This window comes from Microcaecilia unicolor, chromosome 5, assembly GCF_901765095.1.
Source record: "Microcaecilia unicolor chromosome 5, aMicUni1.1, whole genome shotgun sequence".
Classification (NCBI taxonomy): Eukaryota; Metazoa; Chordata; class Amphibia; order Gymnophiona; family Siphonopidae; genus Microcaecilia; species Microcaecilia unicolor.
Genome location: NC_044035.1, coordinates 174,343,326 through 174,366,252, shown reverse-complemented (window position 1 = coordinate 174,366,252; position 22,927 = coordinate 174,343,326). Strand labels below are relative to the sequence as shown.

Here is a 22,927-nt window from a genome sequence, read left to right as displayed (position 1 = left end):
GAGGGAGATAGAACGGTATATAAGTGGGAGCAGAAGCAGCTTACGTCAGAAGGAACAGACAGAAGAAGGAGAGCTGAAGGAAGACAGACAGCAGAAGAAGAGAAGAAGCTGAGACAGAAGCCATAACATCCAGAGAGCTGAGAAAGGGAAGAAGAGAGCTAGAACTGAGGTCCTACTTTGTTTGCTGGCAAATAAAGAAGATTTCTCCCTCATTCTGGTGTGTGCTGTTTGACTCCTGAAGTACCACAGATTCTGCTAACAATAGGGGTAATTCATGCATCAATTCCTGCAACACTATGTTACTATATCTTGTGATAAACACAGTGGTTGACCTACCCTGAGGAGGCCGCTAGATGGCGCTCTCCTACCAGAAACATGAAAATGCCCTGATCTGGCCACTAGAGGGAGCCAAAGAGGATAGACCATTGTAGTGACCAGAAGGGACGGCTAGGGGGTCCTCGTGGTATCGGACCTGTCCTTCCCTGGAGAGGCCACCAGGGGGAACTCTCTGAGTAGAAGCTGGAAAGTTGGAGAGAGTTCTAGGTGCGGACCTTTCTGGAAGCAGGGGAAGAGGCCTAGAGAGGTGGGGTGGATTATTGGTCACCCTATAAAAAGCACCCTCTAAGCCAAGAGAGAAGAAGAAGAAGATGGGGGGGGGGGGGACCTGCAACGCCTGGAGCCTGAGGAATACAAGCAGGGAGAAAGTGAAGGAAGAAACCTGCTGAAGGAGAGCTCAAGAGAAGGGTTAAGAGAAGGTTCCCTCCAAACCCAAAGAGGTACTTACCTGGTGGGGGCCAGGAACTGTGTACTATTGTTATGGACAATTGCTAATGAGAATGAACTAACAGCCGTGGGGTGGAGGATAGGACTATAAGGTCAATGCGAGTGAAGAAGTCCTATCCAGGGGTGGTAGCTGTTTTACACTGAGACCCCGGTCTCTCCAAGTGAAGGATACTTGGAAGGAAGTGGTGCCCCACAAGATTGAATCCAAGTCCTAGTAAAGCAAATTTGCATTTTGATGGTCTCATTTGCATATATGGGAAGTCTGGAGAATCCTAGTTGCAGTTCCAGGAGAGTGCGAGGGGTCACAGCCCGTGGATCAGAGGGGTGACCGGGTACCCTGGACTGGACCGGAGAGGATTTTCAGCCGAAGGAAGGCATGTGTGAGCAGTCACCCTGAGTAAGGCAGGAGCCCCAGGTATAGAGGTGGGTGCTTGCAAGCAACTGGGAGAAGACCAGCCAGAGTCCTGTTCAGGAGCCTGAGGCTAATGAAGCCAGGTAGAGAACAGGAAGGGCATGTGTCTTTACAGACTGTCTTGAAGCCAAGTGCCAGGGAGCCCCAAGAGGGCTTAGTTGAAGAATACCCTGAGGAGGGGAAGATAAAGGAAACCCCTTTTGTTTTAAACTGTTTGTTTCTATGCTGTGCTTGTTGGAGTTACCCTAAAAGAGGGGAGAGGGGGGAAGATAAAGGAAGCCCCCTTGTTCTGAACTGTTTGCTTCTGTGCTGTTTTTGCTGGAGTTACCAGGGATTTACCACAAGTAGTTTTGGAACGGCATTGGGTGGAACTGTCTGTGGCTGAGCAGTTTGCCTGGCCCATTGCAATACACAGCTTGGCTTGGGGGCCAAGGGAACTCCAAGGAGACTGGCAAGTGAGACCCCGGCCAGCAGAGGTCTGCATTTCAGAATCACCCCAGTGGCCGGGAGCTTCACAATCTGCGTAGACATAGGCGGTAAAGCCCAAGGATTGAGCAAGTGTAAGAAGAAGAGCTAAGAAAATATTAAATAACATAGAAGACAGTCCTACTTATTTTCGAAAGAGAAGGCCGACCATCTTCTGACACAAATCGGGAGATGGCCGACCATCTCTCAAGTCTGGCGAAATCGGCATAATCGAAAGCCAATTTTGGCCGGCCTCAACTGCAGTCCGTCGTGGAGCCAGCCAAACTTCTAGGGGGTGTGTCGGCAGGGTACAGAAGGCAGGACGTGGGCATGCTTAAGAGATGGCCGGCTTCGCCCGATAATGGAAAAAAGAAAGCCGGCCCTGACGAGCATTTGGCCGACTTGGTCCGTTTTTGTTCATGACCAAGCCTCAAATAGGTGCCCCAACTGACCAGATGACCACTGGAGGGAATGGGGGGATCACCTCCCCTTACTCTCCCAGTGGTCACCAACCTCCTCCCACCCAAAAAACAAAACATTTTTTTGCCAGCCTCAAATGTCATACCCAGTTTTTAGTGGGTGCAGTGCACTTCAGGCAGGTGGACCCAGGCCCATCCCCCCTTCCTGTTACACTTGTGGTGGTAAATGGGAGCCCTCCAAACCCCCACCCCCAAAACCCACTATACCCACATGTAGGTGCCCCCCTTCATCCCTAAGAGCTATGGCAGTGGTGTACAGTTGTGGGGAGTGGGTTTTGGGGGGGGGGATTTGAGGGGCTGAGCACACAAGGTAAGGGAGGTATGCACCTGGGAGCAATTTTTGAAGTCCACTGCAGTGCCCCCTAGGGTGCCTGGTTGGTGTCCTGGCATGTCAGGGGGACCAGTGTACTACAAATGCTGGCCCCTCCCACGACCAAGTGCCTTGGATTTGGCCGGGTTTGAGATGGCCGGCATCGGTTTCCATTATTGGCAAAAACCGATGCCGGCCATCTCTGACATTTGGCTGGCCCCAACCGTATTATTGAAACGAAAGATGGACGGCCATCTTTTTCGATAATACAGTTTGGGATTGCTCTTTGCGGCACTGGCCATATAGATGGCCGCCCATGTAGATGGCCAGCACCGCTCGATTATGCCCCTCAATACTGATTTCTGTGGGACTCCAGAGGTTAATGAGAATTGTGCTGATGCCAAGTTTTGGAAGTGAACTATATATGAACGATCAGAGATAAAACTAAGTAAAGGCTAGATCTCAAATACCTATTTGGTGGAGTCTGTCCAAGAATAAAGTACGATCAACCAAGTCGGACGCTGATGAGAGGTCAAGTGACAGTAGTAGAACCAAATTATTTTGATCCAGTCTATAGTGTATGTATGTGGTAATGCCAAGTAAAGCAGTTTCAGTGCTGTGGTGCAGCCTGAACTGCCACATAACAACCACTTCTACTATATGTCCCTTAACTGGCCACAGAAACATCAAATGAAACTCCTCTACTGCTCTCATACTCTATAGTGCTATACAAGATTGTACTCATCTAACCAGATTGTAAAACTGTATTCAACCAATATCCTACCTGTAACACTGTATCGAACATAAGCCCCACCGATGATGTAAACTGCACTGAACTCCGAATGGGGGGTATTAGCGGTATATAAGAAATGAATTGAATTGAATCCAGTTTGATTAGGATGAAATGCATTTGTTTTTATCAAGAAATTTTGGACTTCAGAGTGAATAATAGTCTCCATAATATTGTTAAGGAATGGAAGGTTGGCAATAGGGCGATAATTACATTTGTCCAAAATAAAGATCTTTAATCTTAGGTTTCAGGATTGCAAGTTTCCAGGTTTCCGGGACTATTCCAGAGGAAAAAAGAAGATGAAATCACATGAGAAATGAAAGGACAAACTCGTGGTAAGATTTTTTAACAAAAAAAAACATAGTAAGTGATGGCAGAAAAAGACCTGAATGGTCCATCCATTGGAGGGAATGGGATCATGGGGGGCCGTAGTAGATTTCATGCCCTGAACAATAGTATGTAGATGAGATTCTGATGGGATATTAAAAGAAAATCGTGTACTGGTTGGCAGCAGGGTATTGGAGATGAGCTTAACTATTGCATTACTAGTAGTTGGTGCAAGGGAAGCAATCAAAGTGGTATTTTTGTTACTAAAATAGTCTGCAAGATCCTGAGCAGTAGGGAGTGAGGCTGGATCTGCTGGGGGGGGGGAGGTAAGGCATAGTAAGGGATTCCAGTATCTTATAAAGGACTGCTGTACTAGATGCCTTAGCTATCTTAGAATAGAAATACTTCTTTTTAGATGCTAGGATTGCCAATTTGTTGGAATGAGCTGCATCTTTGTAAATGGTGAGAATGGGCAAGGAGTGTTGACGTCTCCAGATACATTCAGCTTGTCTGAGTTGACATTTTTCTGTATGGAGTTGTTGAGAATACCAAAGGTTCTTTTTGACTACGAGGGTTTTGTGCTATATGTACTGTTAGGGGAGCTAAAGTTTCAAAGGCAGTATGAAGTGATGCATTCCAGGTCTGTACCTGGATCCATAATTTGAAAGTGAGTGAATGTGTCTAAATCCAGTGGTTTGTTTGCACTACTGGTGTGGTTTCAAGTGCTCAATAAAGACTTCTCAAAATATATTTTTTTTAAATGTGTAAAATCTAACTACACCACATCTAGTGCTTTCCCTTGATTCAGCTCTCTGGACAACCAGTCAAAGAAATTAATCAGATTTGTCTGACAAGACCTATCTCTACTAAATCATGCTCCATAGCCCAGATTAGACACATCTGTTATCAGGAGAAATTTAGAAAGGGAAGTCACATAACCAGATTGGTCTGAATTGTCCATCACAAGAGTGACTCCTGCAGAGTTGGAGTGACAGAAACGGCATCCTCTAGGTTCCCCATGGCTTGACAGTATTTGGAAGCTAGGGACCACTAAGCCTGTCTCAAATGGAGACATGAAGGTTGTTAGGCTGTATAGAGAGAGGTGTGACCAGCAGAAGAAAGGGGGTGTTGATGCCCCCATATAAGTCGTTGGTGAGGCCCCACCTGGAGTATTGTGTTCAGTTTTGGAGGCCGTATCTTGTTAAGGATGTAAAAAGAATTGAAGCAGTGCAAAGAAAAGCTACGAGAATGGCATGGGATTTGCGTTACAAGACGTATGAGGAGAGACTTTCTGAACTAAACATGTATATTCTGGAGAAAAGGAGAAGCAGGGGTGATATGATACAGACGGTCAAATATTTGAAAGGTATTAATCCGCAAACGAACCTTTTCCGGAGATGGGAAGGTGGTAGAACGAGAGGACATGAAATGAGATTGAAGGGGGGCAGACTCATGAAAAATGTTAGGAAGTATTTTTTCACGGAAAGAGCAGTGGATGCTTGGAATGCTCTCCCACGGGAGGTGGTGGAAATGAAAACAGTAACGGAATTCAAACATGCGTGGGATAAGCATAAAGGAATCCTGTACAGAAGGAATGGATCCTCAGGAGATTAGTCAAGATCGGGAGGTGGGGCTGGTGGTTGGGAGGCGGGGATAGTGCTGGGCAGACTTATACGGTCTGTGCCAGAGCCGGTGGTGGGAAGCGGGACTAGTGATTGGGAGGCAGGGATAGTGCTGGGCAGACTTATACGGTCTGTGCCAGAGCTGGTGGTTGGGAGGCGGGGATAGTGCTGGGCAGACTTATACGGTCTGTGCCCTGAAGAACACAGGTACAAATCAAAGTAGGGAATACACAAAATTAGCACATATGAGTTATCTTGTTGGGCAGACTGGATGGACCGTGCAGGTCTTTTTCTGCCGTCATCTACTATGTTACTATGTTACATGCACTGTGGAGGCCATGTGGCCCAACAACCTCAACATCTGCTGAGCTATGACCTGCTAGCAGGGTGATGGTGATAATGCCTCGGCCCTGGCTTCCGTAAGGAAGACTTGTGTTTGAGTCATGTTCAGCAGGGTCCCAATGAATTCCAATTGCTGAATGAGGAGATGGTGGGACTCTAGGTAGTTTATGACGAACCCTAGTAGCTCTAACACTTGAATGGTTCTCTTCATCAATCCTTGAACTCCGTCCTTGGATGTGTTCTGGACCAGTCAATTGTCCAATTAGGAAAACATGTACACCCCCAGCCTGTGTAGACATGCCACAACTACTGCTAGGCATTGGGTAAAGACTTGAGGAGCGGATGCGAGACCAAAGGGTAGGACGTGGTATTAGTAGCAGTGTTTCCCTACTCGAAATCTGAGATACTTCCTGTGGCTGGGACATATTTGTATGTGAGCATAAGCATCCTTTATGTCTAGAAAACATATCATTTAACTGAATCATGGGACCAGGGTACCCAGAGAAACCATCCTGAACTTTTCTCCGACCAGATATTTGTTCAGGGACCTTATGTCTAGGATGGAACAAAATCCCCCTTCCTTTTTGGGCAAGAAGAAGTATTTGGAATAAGAATCCCTTCCTTTCTTCCCCTGGAGGTACAGGCTCAACTGTGTGGGCCTGAAGGAGAGAGGAGAGTTCTCTGCAATCATGACCTGGAACTGATAGCTGAACTTTGACGCTCTCGGTGGGAAATTTGGAGGAAGTTGTCACTGATTTAGTGCGCAACCTTCCAGACTAATTGAAGAATGCACCAATTGGAGTTTATAAGGGACACATCTTGCTTGAAAAAATTCAGCCTCCTTCCTACTGGTATGTCATCCAGGACAGTCACTTATATTACGGCTGTGCTCTCTTGAAGCAAGTCAAAAGCTAATCTCTTGCTTTCACTAGGGAGCTGGCTGGGCTTTCTGAGGCTGCTGCTGCCTAGGTCTGGAATGGGGCCCCTGGGATTGCTGGGAAATGTGAGCTGGAGGAGTATAAATATGCTTGTGAGAGTAGTATGATCTCCTTTGGGCACTACCCGAAAACTTCCAAGAAGTGGAGGCTGCAGAAGGAATGTGCTGAGAAAGGGACTTCATGGTATCAGCTCTTTACTTGATGAGCAGTGACCTCTCCCACTTTGTTCCCAAAAAGATTGACACCTCAGAAAGGAATGTCCACAAGTTTTTCCTGAACAGTGGGTTTTAGGTCTGAAACATGCAGCCAGGCAAGTCTGTGCATGCCAATACCTAAAGCAGAAACCCTGGACATGACATCAAAAACATCACAGGTTGCCCCTGGCCAGTGCTTTCAACACTCCTCTTCTTGGCTACTAATGCAGGGAGTTTTGCAACCTTGTCTGAGCGCAGAGAGTCTACAATCTCCGCTACACTAATTACCAAGTTCCACATGTAGTTGCTTATGTAGATCTGATAGGCCTGAATGTGGGACATGAGTATAGAGCCCTGATAAATCAACCTCCCAAAAGAAGGCTCTAGTATCATGACCAGGGGGCACTGAGGCATGTCCTAGAACTCTTTGCTGTCTTGAGAGCAGATTTGACCACCATGTAATGGTATGGCAGTTGATGCTTTTCAAATCTGGAAGCCTTTTGGACTCTATACATAGAGTCCCCCTTCCAAGGTACAGGCTGCACGCAGAGGGGTCTCCCATTTCCTCATTTGTGTTGCATGAAGGATGTAGTGCATGGGCACTGTCACGGATTCCTTACCAGGGTGCTCATAGTCAAGGACATCCAACATGAGGTGGAGAGGGGGTCAGAGGGAGGAGGATTCCCTTGGTCTACCAAGAGCTTCTCTGATTCAACTTCATACATCCAAGAGCAGTCCGAGACAATGAAATACTCCTCCTGAGTGGGCTGAACCTATGTCTACCTGAGTCTAATGGACTCACATGTAGACTCTGCCAAGGACAGCTCCTTTCCTGGACATCCAGGAGGTTTCTCTCCCGATGGGTTGTAGAGAAACACTGCTTCGTCTGATGCTGGCACCAACACCTATTTAGGCACCACGTTGACAAGTGGGCAACAGACACATCATGGGTCTTGAGGATCAGCTGGGGCAAAGCAACGGCTGGCATTGACGACCTCAAGAATTCAACATCACGGAGAGCCAAGATCTGCTCCAACTCCTTTTGCAAAAGGACCCAGAATCGCTCTTTGGGGTTAGATATAGGCAAAGGCGGGGACAATATCAGTTACTGGGATAGCCTGCAAGGATGATGGAGCCGAATCAGAAGGTTGGTCCTAGCATCCAGGAGACTGGTGCATCAGCACAGACTCCACAGAGAGGGAGCAGTCCTCTCAGCACCAACATTTCTCAGGTACTGGTGGTGCCACTGTCTTGGAGCTCCTGGCTCTGTGCTTCAAGTGAGACCAATATTGATGCTCCTTTGCCTTCGTTTGGTGCATGACATCAGGATCCCTCAGTGCTGATAAGGACAATGTCGAATCCTGATGTGTCCTTGGTGTCGGGTTCAATGCAGGTCAGTCTGGCACTCTACTGGTGCCTGTTGTCAAGACAGGAAAGGACCTCCTCGATGCTGGTATGCCCCCGATGTCTGATGCACTTTTGCTAGTCATGGGGAATCAATGCCTCCTATGCTGAAGTTGATGGAATAGACTTAGAAGCGCCAAAACGTTTCTTGCGCTGGCCCTCACAACTTTTTTGGGTTTTTTTTTTTGCATTTTACAACAAAGAAGGCAATTAGAGGCCTTGTGGTCAGATCCTAGGCATGGCAAGCACTAATTGTGAGGGTCAGTCACAGAGATGAACGCTTCTTAAAATCAAAGGGAGTTTTAAGGGACATCAGAGCAAAAACAGCCAAAGTGAAATCAAATGGCTCAATTTTTTTTTTTTTAATAATGGATATTCGACTGAGCGCTCAGGTCTAAGAGGGCCGATGGAGCCATGCAAAAAATAAAGAAAGCTTAAACAAGCCAAAAACTCTAAGAATTAAAAAGGAGAGAGGATTAACAAAAGAAAAATGAGAAAAAGGTCCCGTGTACCATGAGGAAAGGCACAAAAAAATGTTAAGACACTTTGAAGAGAACTTGCTATGATGCAACTGCTCTGCTCCTAGGAATAACAAAGACTGCTGATCCTATGCACTCACGTTGGGTGGGAAGGCACCCATTCATGCAAGGTAAGGCGTTGTCAAAGGCTTCAGAAATTACTGGAACACTGGGTAGCATCCATGCTGGGCTCCATCAGATGGCACCACCCATATGTGGCATACGTTGTGCTGCTTGTCCTCGGAGAACTAATTTTATAAAAGCCATTGTACGTGAGTATATTATTGCTTTGCTAGTAAATCATAAAAAGCTGAATCAAAACTGACAGTAGCGATCTGGTCATTTTTCTTACCTTTTCTTGATTTGCTGATTAGTAACTTCATTTACTGTCTTGGAGATGGTAAATTTGAATTCAATCTTGCCTTGGTTTTCTATGGTAAAGGAGCAGAGCTTTCGGGTGCCCATTATCATTGCCCCAAAGTTAATACCTGAAGATGGCAAGATTTTGTATTTTGTACACACTGACTGCACTGATACCTTCACTGGAATGCTAGCAATGGTCTCCCCTCCTTCAGAGATATTTGGTTCTATAACCTACACAGAAAAACAACAATTATAAACAGGGGAGTCTGTTTGATTAAAAAGGAAGGCATAAAACAAACAAAAAATAGAAACAGAGGGAGAAGTATTTCAATATAATTGAAAAAAATGAAGCTAAATAAAATATAACGTTCTTTTTATTAACATTTTTTAAATAGCAAAATTAAGGTACCTGTTTACTAAATTGCATTAATGTTTTCCACTTAACATGCATTAACTGCAAAAGTTAACCCACAGTAGATGCAAAGCATCCATGGGAATTGTTGAGAGCATTGCTAGCATTTGGGGGAAAGTGAATGAAGCAATGTTCAATAGTGCATGTTGCATCACAGTAGCAACCAACAGGTCAGGGTAAGAAAACCCCCATATACAAACCAACAGCCAAACCAAAGGAGGAGGGGTGGACCAAGGAACCTTATCAGCCGGTGGTAGATTGAAGTAACTTTATTTGGCACAAGATATGTATGTGACCTGACACAGGACTGTGTTTTGAGGGAACTACCATCTGCCTCAGGGGTCAGATACTATATACAAAATAAATACATAGATAACAAGGTTAAAAACAGGAAATCCTTCAATTTGTATATAACAACATAAAAATAATAATAATCATCATCATCATCATAGTAACAGTAACAACGCTAATATAAAAATAGAATTAACAATAATAAAAAATAAATAAACTTAGATGGCATATAAGAATAAACACAAATCAGTGTGAGGATGAAAACGTAGTAAAAATATATAAATATATGCATTAATAATGATAATAAGTAATAACAGGACTGACCTTATGATAAATATCACAGTGAATGGGTGCAGAAATAAAGAAGAGTAGCTGGTAATAATATCTAATAATATCTAAATAAATAAATAAAAAGAAACATTGCAAAATCACAAAGGGGAGAACACTGGAACACATAAATCTAGTCATGGTAAATAAAAGAAAACCAATATTTAAAGACTAGTGACACAGTCAAGAACAAATGTGATAAAAGATGAATAAAAAGGTATAAATAGAATAGTAAAGTGTAAGAAGATAAAAATGGGTGTAAGAGTCATATAATTATCACATAAAATACTTAATATATGGGAAATATGTTGCATATAAGTCAAAATGTGAATGTTGAAGCAATACACTTCTTTATTATTTACTCACTATGAACCACTTACTTATTCTTTTATTTTTTGATGCTGTGCTTCCATAGTTTTCTTTTTTTCAGGTACCATGATTTTCCCAGGGCTTGGTACATTCTTTTTATATTTTTTGGTTTCAGTTTAACTAGTGTTTATCACATGATATAATTGTATTAATTATTCATTTGGTTTATTCGTTTTTAAATTTTCTTGTTTTTTTATTTTGTCCATATCTAATTTTCAGCACTAGTTCCCCCTCGCCTCAACATTCATATTTTGACTTGGTGATTTTGCAATATGTTTCTTTTCTTTATTTAGATATTATATTTAACTTTGTTTATTAATTTTCATTATATACAAAGATATCATCTTTGATAAGATACACCAATATTGCAACCTTTTTACAAAGAATAATCAAATATGGTAACACTATTCCATAATTATATTAGTTTATAGTCCACTAAACAATATGAGAATTCAAGATGGTTTGAAAACCAATGGAAGTTGGAATTTAAACATAACAGAGTTTAAAAAAGAAAATAAGCAGGAGGTTACCCTTTTAATTATACAACCTTTACTTTATATGGACTTAACCTTTATCACCTTGCGCATTAAGGAAAGTACGTAATTGTTCTGGGTCAAAGAAAATGTATCTTTTATCGTTTAAAGTCAATAAACACTTGCATGGAAAACGTAACTGAAAGTTTGCCTTGATAGCCAAAGATTCTTGTTTCACCTCAAGAAATTTCTTTCTTCTCTGCTGAGACCAACGAGAAATATCTGGGAATATTGAGATTTTACTACCTTTAAATTCCGGATGAATATTTTTAAAATATAGCCTCAACAGAGCTTCTTTGTCTTGTAAAAATACAAATGAAACAATTAAAGTAGCTCTGAGCGCAATATTTTCTTTCGATTGTTCCAAAAAATCTGTTAAATCAAGTACTTCAGGTGTTTTATCTTGATTTCCTGGAACATTCTGTTGTGATTTTGGCATAGTTTTCAGATAGTATATTCTTTGCAGAGGTGGAAGGGATTGATCCGAATACTTGTACACCTCCTTCAAAAATTTTACAAACATATCTCTTGGAGAAATAAGTTGATCTCTTGGAAAATTTAACACACGTAAATTTAAATTTCTTGAAGAATTTTCTAGATTTTCTATCTTCCTATGTAATATCATTCTGTCTCCAGAGATTTGTGCTTGTTGTTCTAAAATCTTAGCAGTTTCAGTCTCAAGTTTAGTCTGTTTCACCGAAATACCTTCCATCTTCTCTTTTAAATTATTTATTTGAGAGGAATTGTTTAAAGATACGGAAATAAAGGCATTACAGACCTTGTGCAAAGATTCTAAGGCTGTCCATATAGACTCCAAGGACACCTCTTGGGGCTTTACCAGCGGTTGAATCGCCATAGCACAAAGATAAGATTCTTGTAATTTTATATCTCGAGTCGAGTCTTCCGTTGCCTCCCCAGTTGCCATCTCCGGTGTTCGTTGGGCTCCTGCAGCTTGTGCCGCTCCTTCAGACAGAGTTCGCCACCCCTTCGAGCTTCCTGCTTCGGGCCTCGGCACAGCAACACCGTCTGATTGCGGAGGCGGCGGGGTCAAAGGTCCCAGCGGGCTGAGCGAAAGATCGCTCTCCTGGACGGGACTCTTCCCAGTCTCGTCAACGGATACGCCAGAAATTGGGGTCGACACCAAAAATGAAGACATCGGCAGTTGTCCCGGTAAGGAGGGGATCTGTTTCGGGAGAGGTGGTCCCTTCGTCTTACCCTTCCTTTTCGGCATTATTAAGAAGGAAAAAAGGAACTTTCTAAAAGCTTTTTACGAGCAACCGCCGTCCACATCTTGCTCGGACGCCATCTTGAAGTCTCTTAGCCCTTTATTTAGATATTATTACCAGTTACTCGTCTTTATTTCTGTACCCATTCACTGTGATATTTATCATAAGGTCAGTCCTGTTATTACTTATTATTATCAATGCAAATATTTATATATTTTTTATTACATTTTCATCCTTGCACTGATTTATGTTTATTCTTACATGCCATCTACGTGTATTTATTTATTGGAGTGGCCTAGCGGTTAGAGCACCAGTCTTGCAATCCAGAGGTGGCCAGTTCAAATCCCGCTGCTGCTCCTGGGCAAGTCACTTAACCCTCCATTGCCTCAGGTACAGACTTAGCTTGTGAGCCCTCCAGGGACAGAGAAATATCCATTGTACTCATATAACTCACCTTGAGCTACTACTGAAAAAGGTGTGAGCAAAATCTAAATAAATTATTTATTATTGTTAATTCTATTTTTATATTGGTGTTGTTACTGTTACTATGATGGTGGTGATTATTATTTTTATATACAAATTGAAGGATTTCCTGTTTTTAACCTTGTTAGCTATGTATTTATTTTGTATGTAGTATCTGACCCCTGCCTGGTCAGATGGTAGTTCCATAAAACACGGTCCTATGTCAGGTCAAATACATATCTGGTGCCAAATAAAGTTACTTCAACCTACCACCAGCTGATGAGTTTCATTGGTCCACCCCTACTCCTTAGATTTGGCAATAGTACATGTTAACAGAGTGGCTGCTAACATGGAATGCAGGTGACTACAACTCTTAAAGCACAGTTAACTGCTCTGTGTTATCTGCCACATTAGCAGTTAACACATATTAACAAAACTTATGCTAAATGCAAGATGCTCTTCATGCTCCTAATTTAAAATTCCAAGTTAGGTGTTTAATGCAGTAGTTGATGTGCACTGATTGCATTAATTGTTTTTGAGCACTACATTACAAATTAACATGCTAAAAACTTGCTTTATATACCTAACATGGTTTACAAATAGCCTCCTATGTGATGAGGCTGAGTAATGATGTAACAGAAAAGAAATAGAGCAGATGATCCCAGAAATGGTAAGTGTCTCCCAGTGGCACTAGAAACTTTGTATGTGTTTTGATTCCACAAAATTCTGAAAGTTTTCTCTGGTGGAGCTTGTACCAGAGTCCCACAAATCTTTCAGCATAACTACATCAAGTACTCATATTTGAAGAACCACTTGCTCAAGGACACTGCTACTGAAACCTTAAATCGTAAGAACTATTCTATGTATTGTCCACCAAGGGGAAATCCCTGATATTTCCAGTCCTGCTGTATGTAATTCAGTAGTTCCTTTTTATTACATACATAAATAAATAAATCAGTCTGAAGAAATGGTGAACTTCTCCTTACAGCCTTTGCTCCTTCATCAGTGTATACTAAGACTCTTTCTGTAAAAGGTATGGACTGAGGGAAGCCAGCATTCCTATGTCGTTCTTTATACTGCAGGTAAAGCCTTGGGTAACCATAGCTATGAAAACATCCTCAGTCAGTATATCATTCATATGTTACAATGTTCCTTATTAGAGGAGACTGAAACTGGAGGAGCAGCAAAACCCTCACAAGCATTCTTTAAAGAAATAATTGCAGGCAGAAGATGGGACAGTAGCAGCTGTTAGTTCTCCCAGAGTCAGAATTCCTATACTAGAGTGACTCCTCATCAGGCAAGTTATGAATTCTCTCAAAGTTTACATTATTCATTGCAGCTTGTTCTCTTCCTTCCCTCTTTTCTGTTGATAGCTTGTACGGTTATCACTTTATATCCCTGCCTATTATATTATCAAAACGTACAATCTAGCTGTCTCTATCTCTTTTCTACTAATGTGAAACCTCACCTGGCAACGCAGAATGGGCTTTTCTATGATGAGTATTTCTTTTTTAGAACGAAAGACGATTTGAACCTGAGTGGGCCGTTCATTAGACATCAATATACCTTTCTGGGGAATGATGGAGAAGATGGAATTCAGATCTCGCATGCTTGGATCTGTAGTATCCAGAGAAAAACTGTGGAAGGAAAACAGAAGGTCATTACTGGAATAGGAGGATTAGGAAAATCAGAAATAGTACTAATGTTCAAATGGAAGAAATAACTTGCTTACCTGAATCCAATCTCATATTTCCCTTTGTTCTTTAGAGATATAATCTGCTTTGCTTCATCTAAAACTTTGATGATTCCAAAGTCCAAACCTCCTTCTGTACCTGCAGAGATATTGGTGATTAAGCAGTAACATAGAATTAGCATATAAAGGTTTCACTAAATCCCTAGCAACTGTAGATATATTTTTCTTATGTTCTTGCAGGGGTAGGAATGCCCAGGAAGCAGCAGAATGAATTATGACCCTTAGGAATTTTCTAGCTGGGCTCTGTGTAAAGGAAAAACCCCAGGAAAAGAGCTAGGGGGTTACAACGTCATAAAGGACTATGCTTTGGAGGAAAAGGGTCTTTGCCTTGGCTACTCCTTTCTGCTGAGCTTACATCAGGGACCATACGGCCCTTGAGTCAGTGGAGTCTTGTGCACTGGTCTGGGTCTTGGACAAATGAAATTGAGTAAAGGGGAGTGCTGCCATAGCCTAACCTTAAACTGGTCAACAGAAAGACTGGAGGAGGCTTTCCCTAGGAATTTCTTCTGCTGCTCAGAGACCGTGAAAAGCCCTTTATTAGCAGGGGGTCTAGAGCCTGTGGAAAGGAAGGCCATGCTAGAGCTAACCCAATTTTCTGAGGTCACTTGTGAGAAGTAGAATGATAAAAGGAAGGATTTTGTATAAGTGCCTGACATTGCCTAAACTTCTTGGTAGAGAAGAAGAATCTAGTATCCCAGAAATTGTAAGTAAGTGCCTAAGTGTGAATGGAGTGAATGGAATTATCCCTGGAAGAGAAAACAAAATGATGCTAGAGAACAGAAGAAATGTATTCGCTTCACCACTTTAAGCACAGACCCCCAGATTCAAGTGGAGGAGTAGTCTAGTGATTAGTGCAGTGGACTTTCATCCTGGGGAACTGCGTTTGAATCCCACTGTAGCTTCTGTGACTGTGGGCAAGTCACTTAATCCTCCATTGCCCCGGGTACAAAATAAGTACCTGTATATATGTAAACTGCTTTGAATGTAGTTGCAAAATACCACAGAAAGGCGGTATATCAAGTCCCATTCCCCTTCCCTTATATATGGTGCCCAGATTTGGCCTCACTTCTGAGATGCACGTGCAACTTAATTGGCTAACAAGCTGTTAGACATCAATAATTGGATGTTGGCACCAATTAGGATTTGCAGTTGCATCTGGCTATGCGCTATTCTATAACGCTGGGCACCAAAATCCTATAGCAGGCAACCCAAAAGGGGGCATAGATGTGGGAGGGACATGGGCGGGTCAGGGGTGTTCCCAAAAGTTGCGCCTAGTGTTACAGAATAATGGGTCTCCATGCCCAGCTTGGGCACTAGGATGTACACCAGGTTTCAGCAGGTGTAAGTCTGGCGCCCAGAGTTGGGTGCAGAAATTGGTGCTAAGTGCTATTTTATATGGCGCCCAGAGTCGGGTGCAGAAATTGGTGCTAAATGCTATTTTATAAAGAGCACATTCTTTATAGAATAGCGCTTAGTGCTGACCTTTTCTGGCATCCATTTTTGAGCTCCATTTATGGAATTCCTCCCAGAGAAGACCGTTTGCTGTCATTATTTTCAAAGAATAAATGTATTTATTTATAACACGGTTTATAGACTGCTCTAGCATATATTCTAGGTGGTTTACAAAGATCACATGCATAATATACATAAACACAATGTCTGCCATTCAAAAAAACAATTACTAAAACAAAAAATTAAAGCTAACAATTCCCCATCAACTCACATCATCCATCAACAATTAACCTGAGAGAAAAAATAAGCCTTGAGCAGTTTTCTAAATTGAAATAGTTTTCAACCTTTCTTAATTCAATGGGCAACTCATTCCATAAATGGGAACCTTCAATATAAAAGGTTTTAGATGTAATATTTTCCAACCTGACCTATTTGTAAGATGCAACAGTCAATAACAGTTATCAGCAGATGTTGTAATTAATATTTAATTTAATAAAGTGAAGTTTCAGTTACACTACAGTGTATGCTGTGGACATTTTTGTAAGTTGGCACAGGAAAACACAGTAACATAGTAGATGACGGCAGAGAGAGATCTGTATGGTCCATCCAGTCTGCCCACAAGATAAACTCATATGTGCTACTTTATGTGTATACCTGACCTTGATTTGTATCTGCCATTTTCAGGGCACAGACCGTGGAAGTCTGCCCCGCACTAGCCCCGCCTCCCACCACTGGCTCTGCCACCCAATCTCTGCTAAGCTTCTGAGGATCCATTCCTTCTGAACAGGATTCCTTTATGTTTATCCCACGCATTTTTGAATTCTGTTACCGTTTTATTTATTTATTTTTATTTGTTACATTTGTATCCCACATTTTCCCACCTATTTGCAGGCTCCATGTGGCTTACATAGTACCGTAAAGGCGTTCGCCAATTCCGATATGAACAAATACAGTAATGTTGTGGTAGAATAAGGTTCATGTGTACAGACACATTAGGGAATCGTAGAGAGGAAGAGTTATTATATGTCCACTACGAGCTTTGGTTTCGTTGTGTTGCAGGGTACAGGCATTTAAGTTGGGTCGGTAGAGTATGCCTTTTTGCACAGGTTCGTTTTTCATGATTTACGGAAGTTTAGGTGATAATAAGTTGTTTTCACGGCTTTTGGTAATGCGTGCCATAGTTGTGTGCTTATGTAGGAAAAGCTGGATGCATAGGTTGATTTGTATTTGAGTCCTTTGAAGCTTGGGTAGTGCAGATTTAGATATGTTCGTGTTGATCCTGTTGTGTTTCTGGTTGGTAGGTCTATGAGGTCTGCCATGTATCCCGGGGCTTCGTCGTAGATAATCTTATGAACCAGGGTGCAGATTTTGAAAGCAATACTTTCTTTGATTGGAAGCCAGTGCAGTTTTTCTCGGAGGGGTTTGGCACTTTCGAATTGTGTTTTTCCAAATATAAGCCTGGCTGCTGTGTTTTGAGCAGTCTGAAGTTTCTTTATAATTTGTTCTTTGCATCCAGCATAAATTCCGTTGCAGTAGTCTACGTGGCTTAGTATCATTGATTGTACCAAGTTGCGAAATGTTTCCCTTGGGGAAAAATGGTTTCATGCGTTTGAGTTTCGACATTGAATGGAACATTTTCTTTGTTGTAGATTTCACTTGGTTCTCTAGTGTGAGGTTACGGTCGATTGTAACACCGAGAATTTTCAGGCTGTCTGAGATAGGGATGGTATAATCTGGGATGTTTATGTTTGTGGGTTTGTTCGTATTGTATTGGGATGAGAGGAAGAGACAGTGTGTTTTTTCTGTGTTTTTAGTTGAAATGCGTTTGCCCATGAGTCCATGATATTCAAGCTGAGCTTGATTTCGTTGGTGATTTCTGTCAGGTCACGTTTGTAAGGAATGTATATTGTGACATCGTCTACATAGATGAAAAGGTTAATGCCTTGGTTGGATAAGGATTTGGCTAGTGGGGTCATCATTAGGCTGAAAAGGATTGGTGATAGTGGTGATCCTTGAGGTACTCTGCATTCTGCTTTCCACGGTGGTGATATGTTTGAGCTTGATTTCACTTGATATGTTCTAGTGGTTAGGAAACCCTTGATCCAACTAAGTATGTGTCCGCCAATCCCGAAGTAATCTAGGAGTCTTAGTAGTATTTTATGGTTTACCATGTCGAACGCACTGGACATGTTGAATTGGAGGAGAAGTATGCTTTTGCCTGTTGCTATTTCCTGCTTGAATTTGGCTAGTAGGGTAATTAGTACTGTTTCAGTGCTATGGAGGGGGTGAAATCCTGATTGTGATTCATGTAATATTGTGAATTTGTTTATATAATCAGTAAGTTGTTTGGTTACCATGCTTTCCATCAGCTTGACCACCAGTGGGATTGATGCTGCTGGGCGGTAGTTAGTGATTTTGTTTGACTTTTTCTTGGGATCTTTTGGTATTGGGGTGAGTAGGATGTTGCCATTTTCCTTAGGGAAGAGACCTTGTTGAAGCATGTAGTTTAAGTGCGATGTAAGGTCTGCTATGAAGCGGTGGGGAGCGGATTTTATTAGGTAGTTGGGGCAGGTATCCAATTTACAGTGAGAGTTGGAGAACCTATTAATCACCTGGGTGACTGTTTCCGGAGTGAGGAGAGCAAAGTTTGACCAGGTTTGGTCCGCTGGGTATTCACCAGGGGTTGGGTCCAAGCCAGTGATGAAATTTTCGATATTGGTGTTGTCATTAGGTAGCATGTTGCAATTTTTTCATTGAAGTATTTAGCAAGGTTGTCTGCAGATGGGATGTCTGTATTGGTTGTGGTGACCAAGGTGATATCTAGTAGTTTGTTCATGAGTTGGTATAATTTATTAGTGTCTTTGTAATCTGGCCCTATTTTAGTTTTATAGTAACACCTTTTGGTCTGTCTTATTGCGTATTTGTATTTTCTTTGTATTTGTTTCCATGCGTTGAGTGTGTGTTCATCTTTTATTTTTTTCCAAGCTCATTCGAGTTTCCTGGATTGTGTTTTTATTTTTTTCAGTTCTTCGTTGAACCACGGTATCGAGTTATGCCTACGTGAGGTTCTTGTTCGTAAGGATGCTATTTCGTCCAGTATGCTTCTGCATCTTTTATCCCATTCTGAGAGGTAGTATATAGAGTCCGTTTGTGCTGTCCATTCGTTTTTGTATATCTGTTGCCAGAATGTTTCCGAGTCTATTTGGCCTCTTGTGCTGTAGGTTGTGTGTTCTTGTATACGGTATGAACCCTTTTTCCACCATTTTAGGGATAGGTTTAATTTGTAGTGGTCAGTCCATGGTGTTTCTGTCCATTTAATTTCTGTTATTATTAGGTTCTGGTCTGTGGACAGATTGTGTGAGATGAGGTCGAGTGTGTGCCCTTTGACATGGGTTGCTTGACATGGGTCCCATGAGTGGAGGAATTCCTTGCATTCTCATGCGTTGGTAGAGTTTGGGTCTTCTAGGTGGAGGTTAATGTCTCCTAATACTAGTATATTGGAGTTGGTTACACAAGTGTTTGAAATGAAGTTCATGAAGTTGGTCTGGCCTTCGTTCCAATTATCTGGAGGTCTGTAAAACAAGACACAATTCACATGATCACGTAGGGTTTTGTTGTGGATTCTGATTGAGACAATTTCAAGTTGAGGTGTTATGGACTCGGCAGTGGTTTCGGTGGTAAAGTGGGAATGATAGAGTAGTGCTATGCCTCCATCTCTCTTTTCTTTTCTGGTCCAGGTGTGATTTTGTATCCTGGAGGGCACAGGTCTAGGATTATAGGGTCCTTTTGGTCATGGATCCAGGTTTCAGTGAGGAAGAGTAGGTTGAGGTTTTCTGACATGATCCAGTCTGTTAGTATTGCTGTTTTATTTACAGCGGATCTGGCATTGACGTAGCCCACTTGGATTGTTTGGAATGGGTCTTCTGTATTTGGTGTTAAGTGGACTTTTGTTGTCGTTTCTTTGTTGAGGAGAGTTTGTTTGGGCCCTTCTTTCCTTTCTGTTGTGGTTGTTCGCATGTAAGTGTTCTTCCTTTGTTTAGGTTGTTATCAGTTTGGTGAGGTGTGGTGTATTTGATCAATCTATGATGATTGTGTAGTATGGGTATGTTGTTGTTTTCTGCAAGTTGGGTGGTTAGTTTTAAGTGGATCAGTGTTAAGGAGTAGATTATTAGGAGTAGTTTGAGGGTATTCATTATGGTATATATTTTCTGTGGTGACTATTAAGACCATGTTGCCCCAATCTGCTCTCCTCACAAGCCTGCCTTCTCCGGTTGATCAAATGCAGTGCAAATGCTCCTTCTCAGGAACGCCCGTCCTGCTGAAGGTGTCTTCAGTTCACTAGCAATTATTCAGTTTTTACTTTGGTTTTTACTGTAAGGCCTTTCATGCCTTGTCAGTTGTAAAGTCTCAATATCTTGAAATATAATAAGCACTTTACTAATGGTCTGGTGATCGGATGCGTTGCCCAGGGCACAGAGACTCCGCAACCCTGGGAGCTGTGTCTATGTTGGAGGTAGACACCAGAGGGGGGCAGCAGCCTCAGGCTGCCACTACTGCTTTGCTCTGAGCCCCTCGGAGCCTGCCCCTTCTCCTCTTGTCACTGCTGCTGTGCTCTGGTCTCTTTTTTTTTTTTGTTACATTTGTACACCGCGCTTTTCCCACTCATGGCAGGCTCAATGCGGCTTACATGGGGCAATGGAGGGTTAAGTGACTTGCCCAGAGTCACAAGGAGCTGCCTGTGCCTGAAGTGGGAATCAAACTCAGTTCCTCAGTTCCCCAGGACCAAAGTCCACCACCCTAACCACTAGGCCACTCCTCCACTCCTCCTGCTGTTGTTGACTGAGCCCTCGGCGGCCTCGGCGGTTCCCTCACACCTCCATAACTCCCATGCTCCTGGGGCAGCTCCACCGGACAGTGCTCCCCTTTCCTGCTGCCATCTGAGGAACCGGTAGGCGGGCGGGCGAGGAGGCAGAGCCGGGCGCACAACCACTTCCACATAGCCCGTGCGGTCCCCCTTGGGAGAGGCTCGATCGTCTCTCCATGCTCTGGGTGGGCGGGTGGGTGAGGAGGCGCGGTCGCTGTCCCACGAGCCTCGTGCGGTCCCCTGTGGGGAAAGGTTCGGATGTCTCTTCCTGCTCCGAGGGCGACAGCAGTGCCATCTGCCGGCCCACATGGGCTCCCGAGCGCCGTCTGCTGCCTCGTGCGGTCCCCCGTGGAGGGCAATTCATCTCCACCACCTCCCGCGGGAGGGCATTCCAAGTATCCACCACTCTCTCCAGTCTAAGGAAGGTGTGGAGTAGAATGTGGGATCTCTGAGTGGGTTTTGCATATCAAGCCTTTGAAGACAGGGCCTCCCCCATTCCCTACTTTCGGTGACCATATAAAATACACAAATCATTCAGTAGCCCCACAAATCTATGTCAAAGAAATGAGGATTCGTTAGAGACCAGCTACTCATGCTTTTTCACCCAACTCCCACCCCATTTTGGAAGTGTGCCTGCTATGGATCTAAATGTTTAAATATTAGCATTCTAAAATTATTTTGTGCAGAAGTCATGCACACCCATAAAAACCATAATTCCCATGTCTAAACTTGTACAAACCTTCTAAAATAGCCTCCAATAGCTGGAAATTCAGTACAATGTTCTTTAATTGGGATGACTGAAATGTTGTTGGCACCTTAGTAACCATTGGGTCGATATTCTAAATGATTTAGCCGGCCAGAAATGGCTCCTGGCTGGTAAAATCGTTTGATTAGGGTTAACCAGTCATTTTTAGTGGCTAATACTGCTGAAAATGTCCAGTTAGCACCAGACACATAACTGGCTATTTGAGGGGCAGTTCAGAGGTGGAGTCAGCACTTGGCCGGTTATGTGCCATTATTCAGTACTATTCGGCAAGCTATCTGCATAAATAGGACCTCATAAACGTCAGTCCTATCTTTATGCAGTGCTGAACAGCCAGTTAACTGCTAAATATCTTACTTAACAGGTTATGTGTTAGTTGGATCTGGAAACCTGGAAATTCAATGCTGAAGCCTGGACATGGCTCAGCACTGAATTTCCAGGCATAATGCTGGTGGCGGCACCACCAGCTGAATATTGACACCCATCTGTTTACATAATAACCCAGCAATTTCAATCACTATCTTTGTATGGAACAGTGTTTCTTACGAAAATGTTTTCTGTATCCAGGCCTGGCATTAGGGGGATGCAAAAATGACAATTGCCCTTGGACCCCAATTTTGTATGGGGCACAGGTGTACCGAAATGTGAAGCTTGCTGGTGGGCCTTTGAGCCCCTTCCCAAATTTCTGCCCTGGGCCCTGGCATTTTAAACTCCAGCCCTTCCTAACTCTTGCCTTATGCTTTAGTTTCATTGGTATCCTAAGCCTGATTGGAGCAGAGGAGTAGCCTAATATAGCAGTGGGAGAGGAGTACCCTAATATAGCAGTGGGCTGGGAGCCAGAAACCCCAGCTTCAAAACTTATAGCATCTACTTGGGGCGTTCAGAAAGTCGCTTAACCCTCTGTGCCTCAGAGGAAAGCAATGGCAAACCACTCCTTTTTCTTGCCATAAAACCACAAAGTCTGTGTGTGGGGGGGGGGGGGGGGTCCCTCACTGTGTGGACACCAGGAGACAGTTTGATTCAAGAGCACATCTGGAAGCATGATTAGCACTGACTATGTAGAGGTTGTGTTTCCCCTCCTACAGGAGTCACCCTGGCCCTTTACTTTGGAGCTCTCTCCCTAGATATTTGTATTTGGAATGTTCTCAAGTGAGGTTTAAGTAATGCCTCAAAACTTTCTATTTTTCGTTGGTTTTTGGAGATTAGTGGTCCTGGATGTGTAGCCACTAGTGTTTCTGGGAGGGTTTTGCTGATCTGTTTTCCTTCTTGATTTTATTTATTTTAATTTAAGAATGTTATTGTAAAAAGTGTTTCCCCTCCCTGGGAGGGGGGGGGGGGGCAAAGGGATTGGGAAAACACATTTTGGCGCTCTCCGAACAGGGACCTGATTGCCCTGAATTGTCCTTGGATTGCCCCCCACTAAACTAATCAAAGAATTCTGAGCTACTGTTACAGCAGGCCTGTGGAGACTGTTCAGAGAAAAAATAGAAGAGATTACTCCAGAGTTGATATGATGTGAAGAACCTGC

General features: G+C 43.0%; 1 protein-coding gene across 1 annotated transcript in view; it reads right to left on the bottom strand.

The window, feature by feature from the left end:
* HYDIN (HYDIN axonemal central pair apparatus protein) overlaps positions 1 to 22,927 on the bottom strand; it is a 2,443,906-nt gene that overhangs the window by 565,955 nt on the left and 1,855,024 nt on the right. Inside the window, exons 78-80 of the mRNA XM_030205004.1 lie at positions 14,300 to 14,399; positions 14,036 to 14,204; positions 8,937 to 9,178 (exon numbers count right to left, since the gene is read on the bottom strand). Of these exons, the coding sequence (XP_030060864.1) occupies positions 8,937 to 9,178; positions 14,036 to 14,204; positions 14,300 to 14,399 (511 nt within the window). The remainder of the gene's footprint in view (positions 1 to 8,936; positions 9,179 to 14,035; positions 14,205 to 14,299; positions 14,400 to 22,927) is intronic.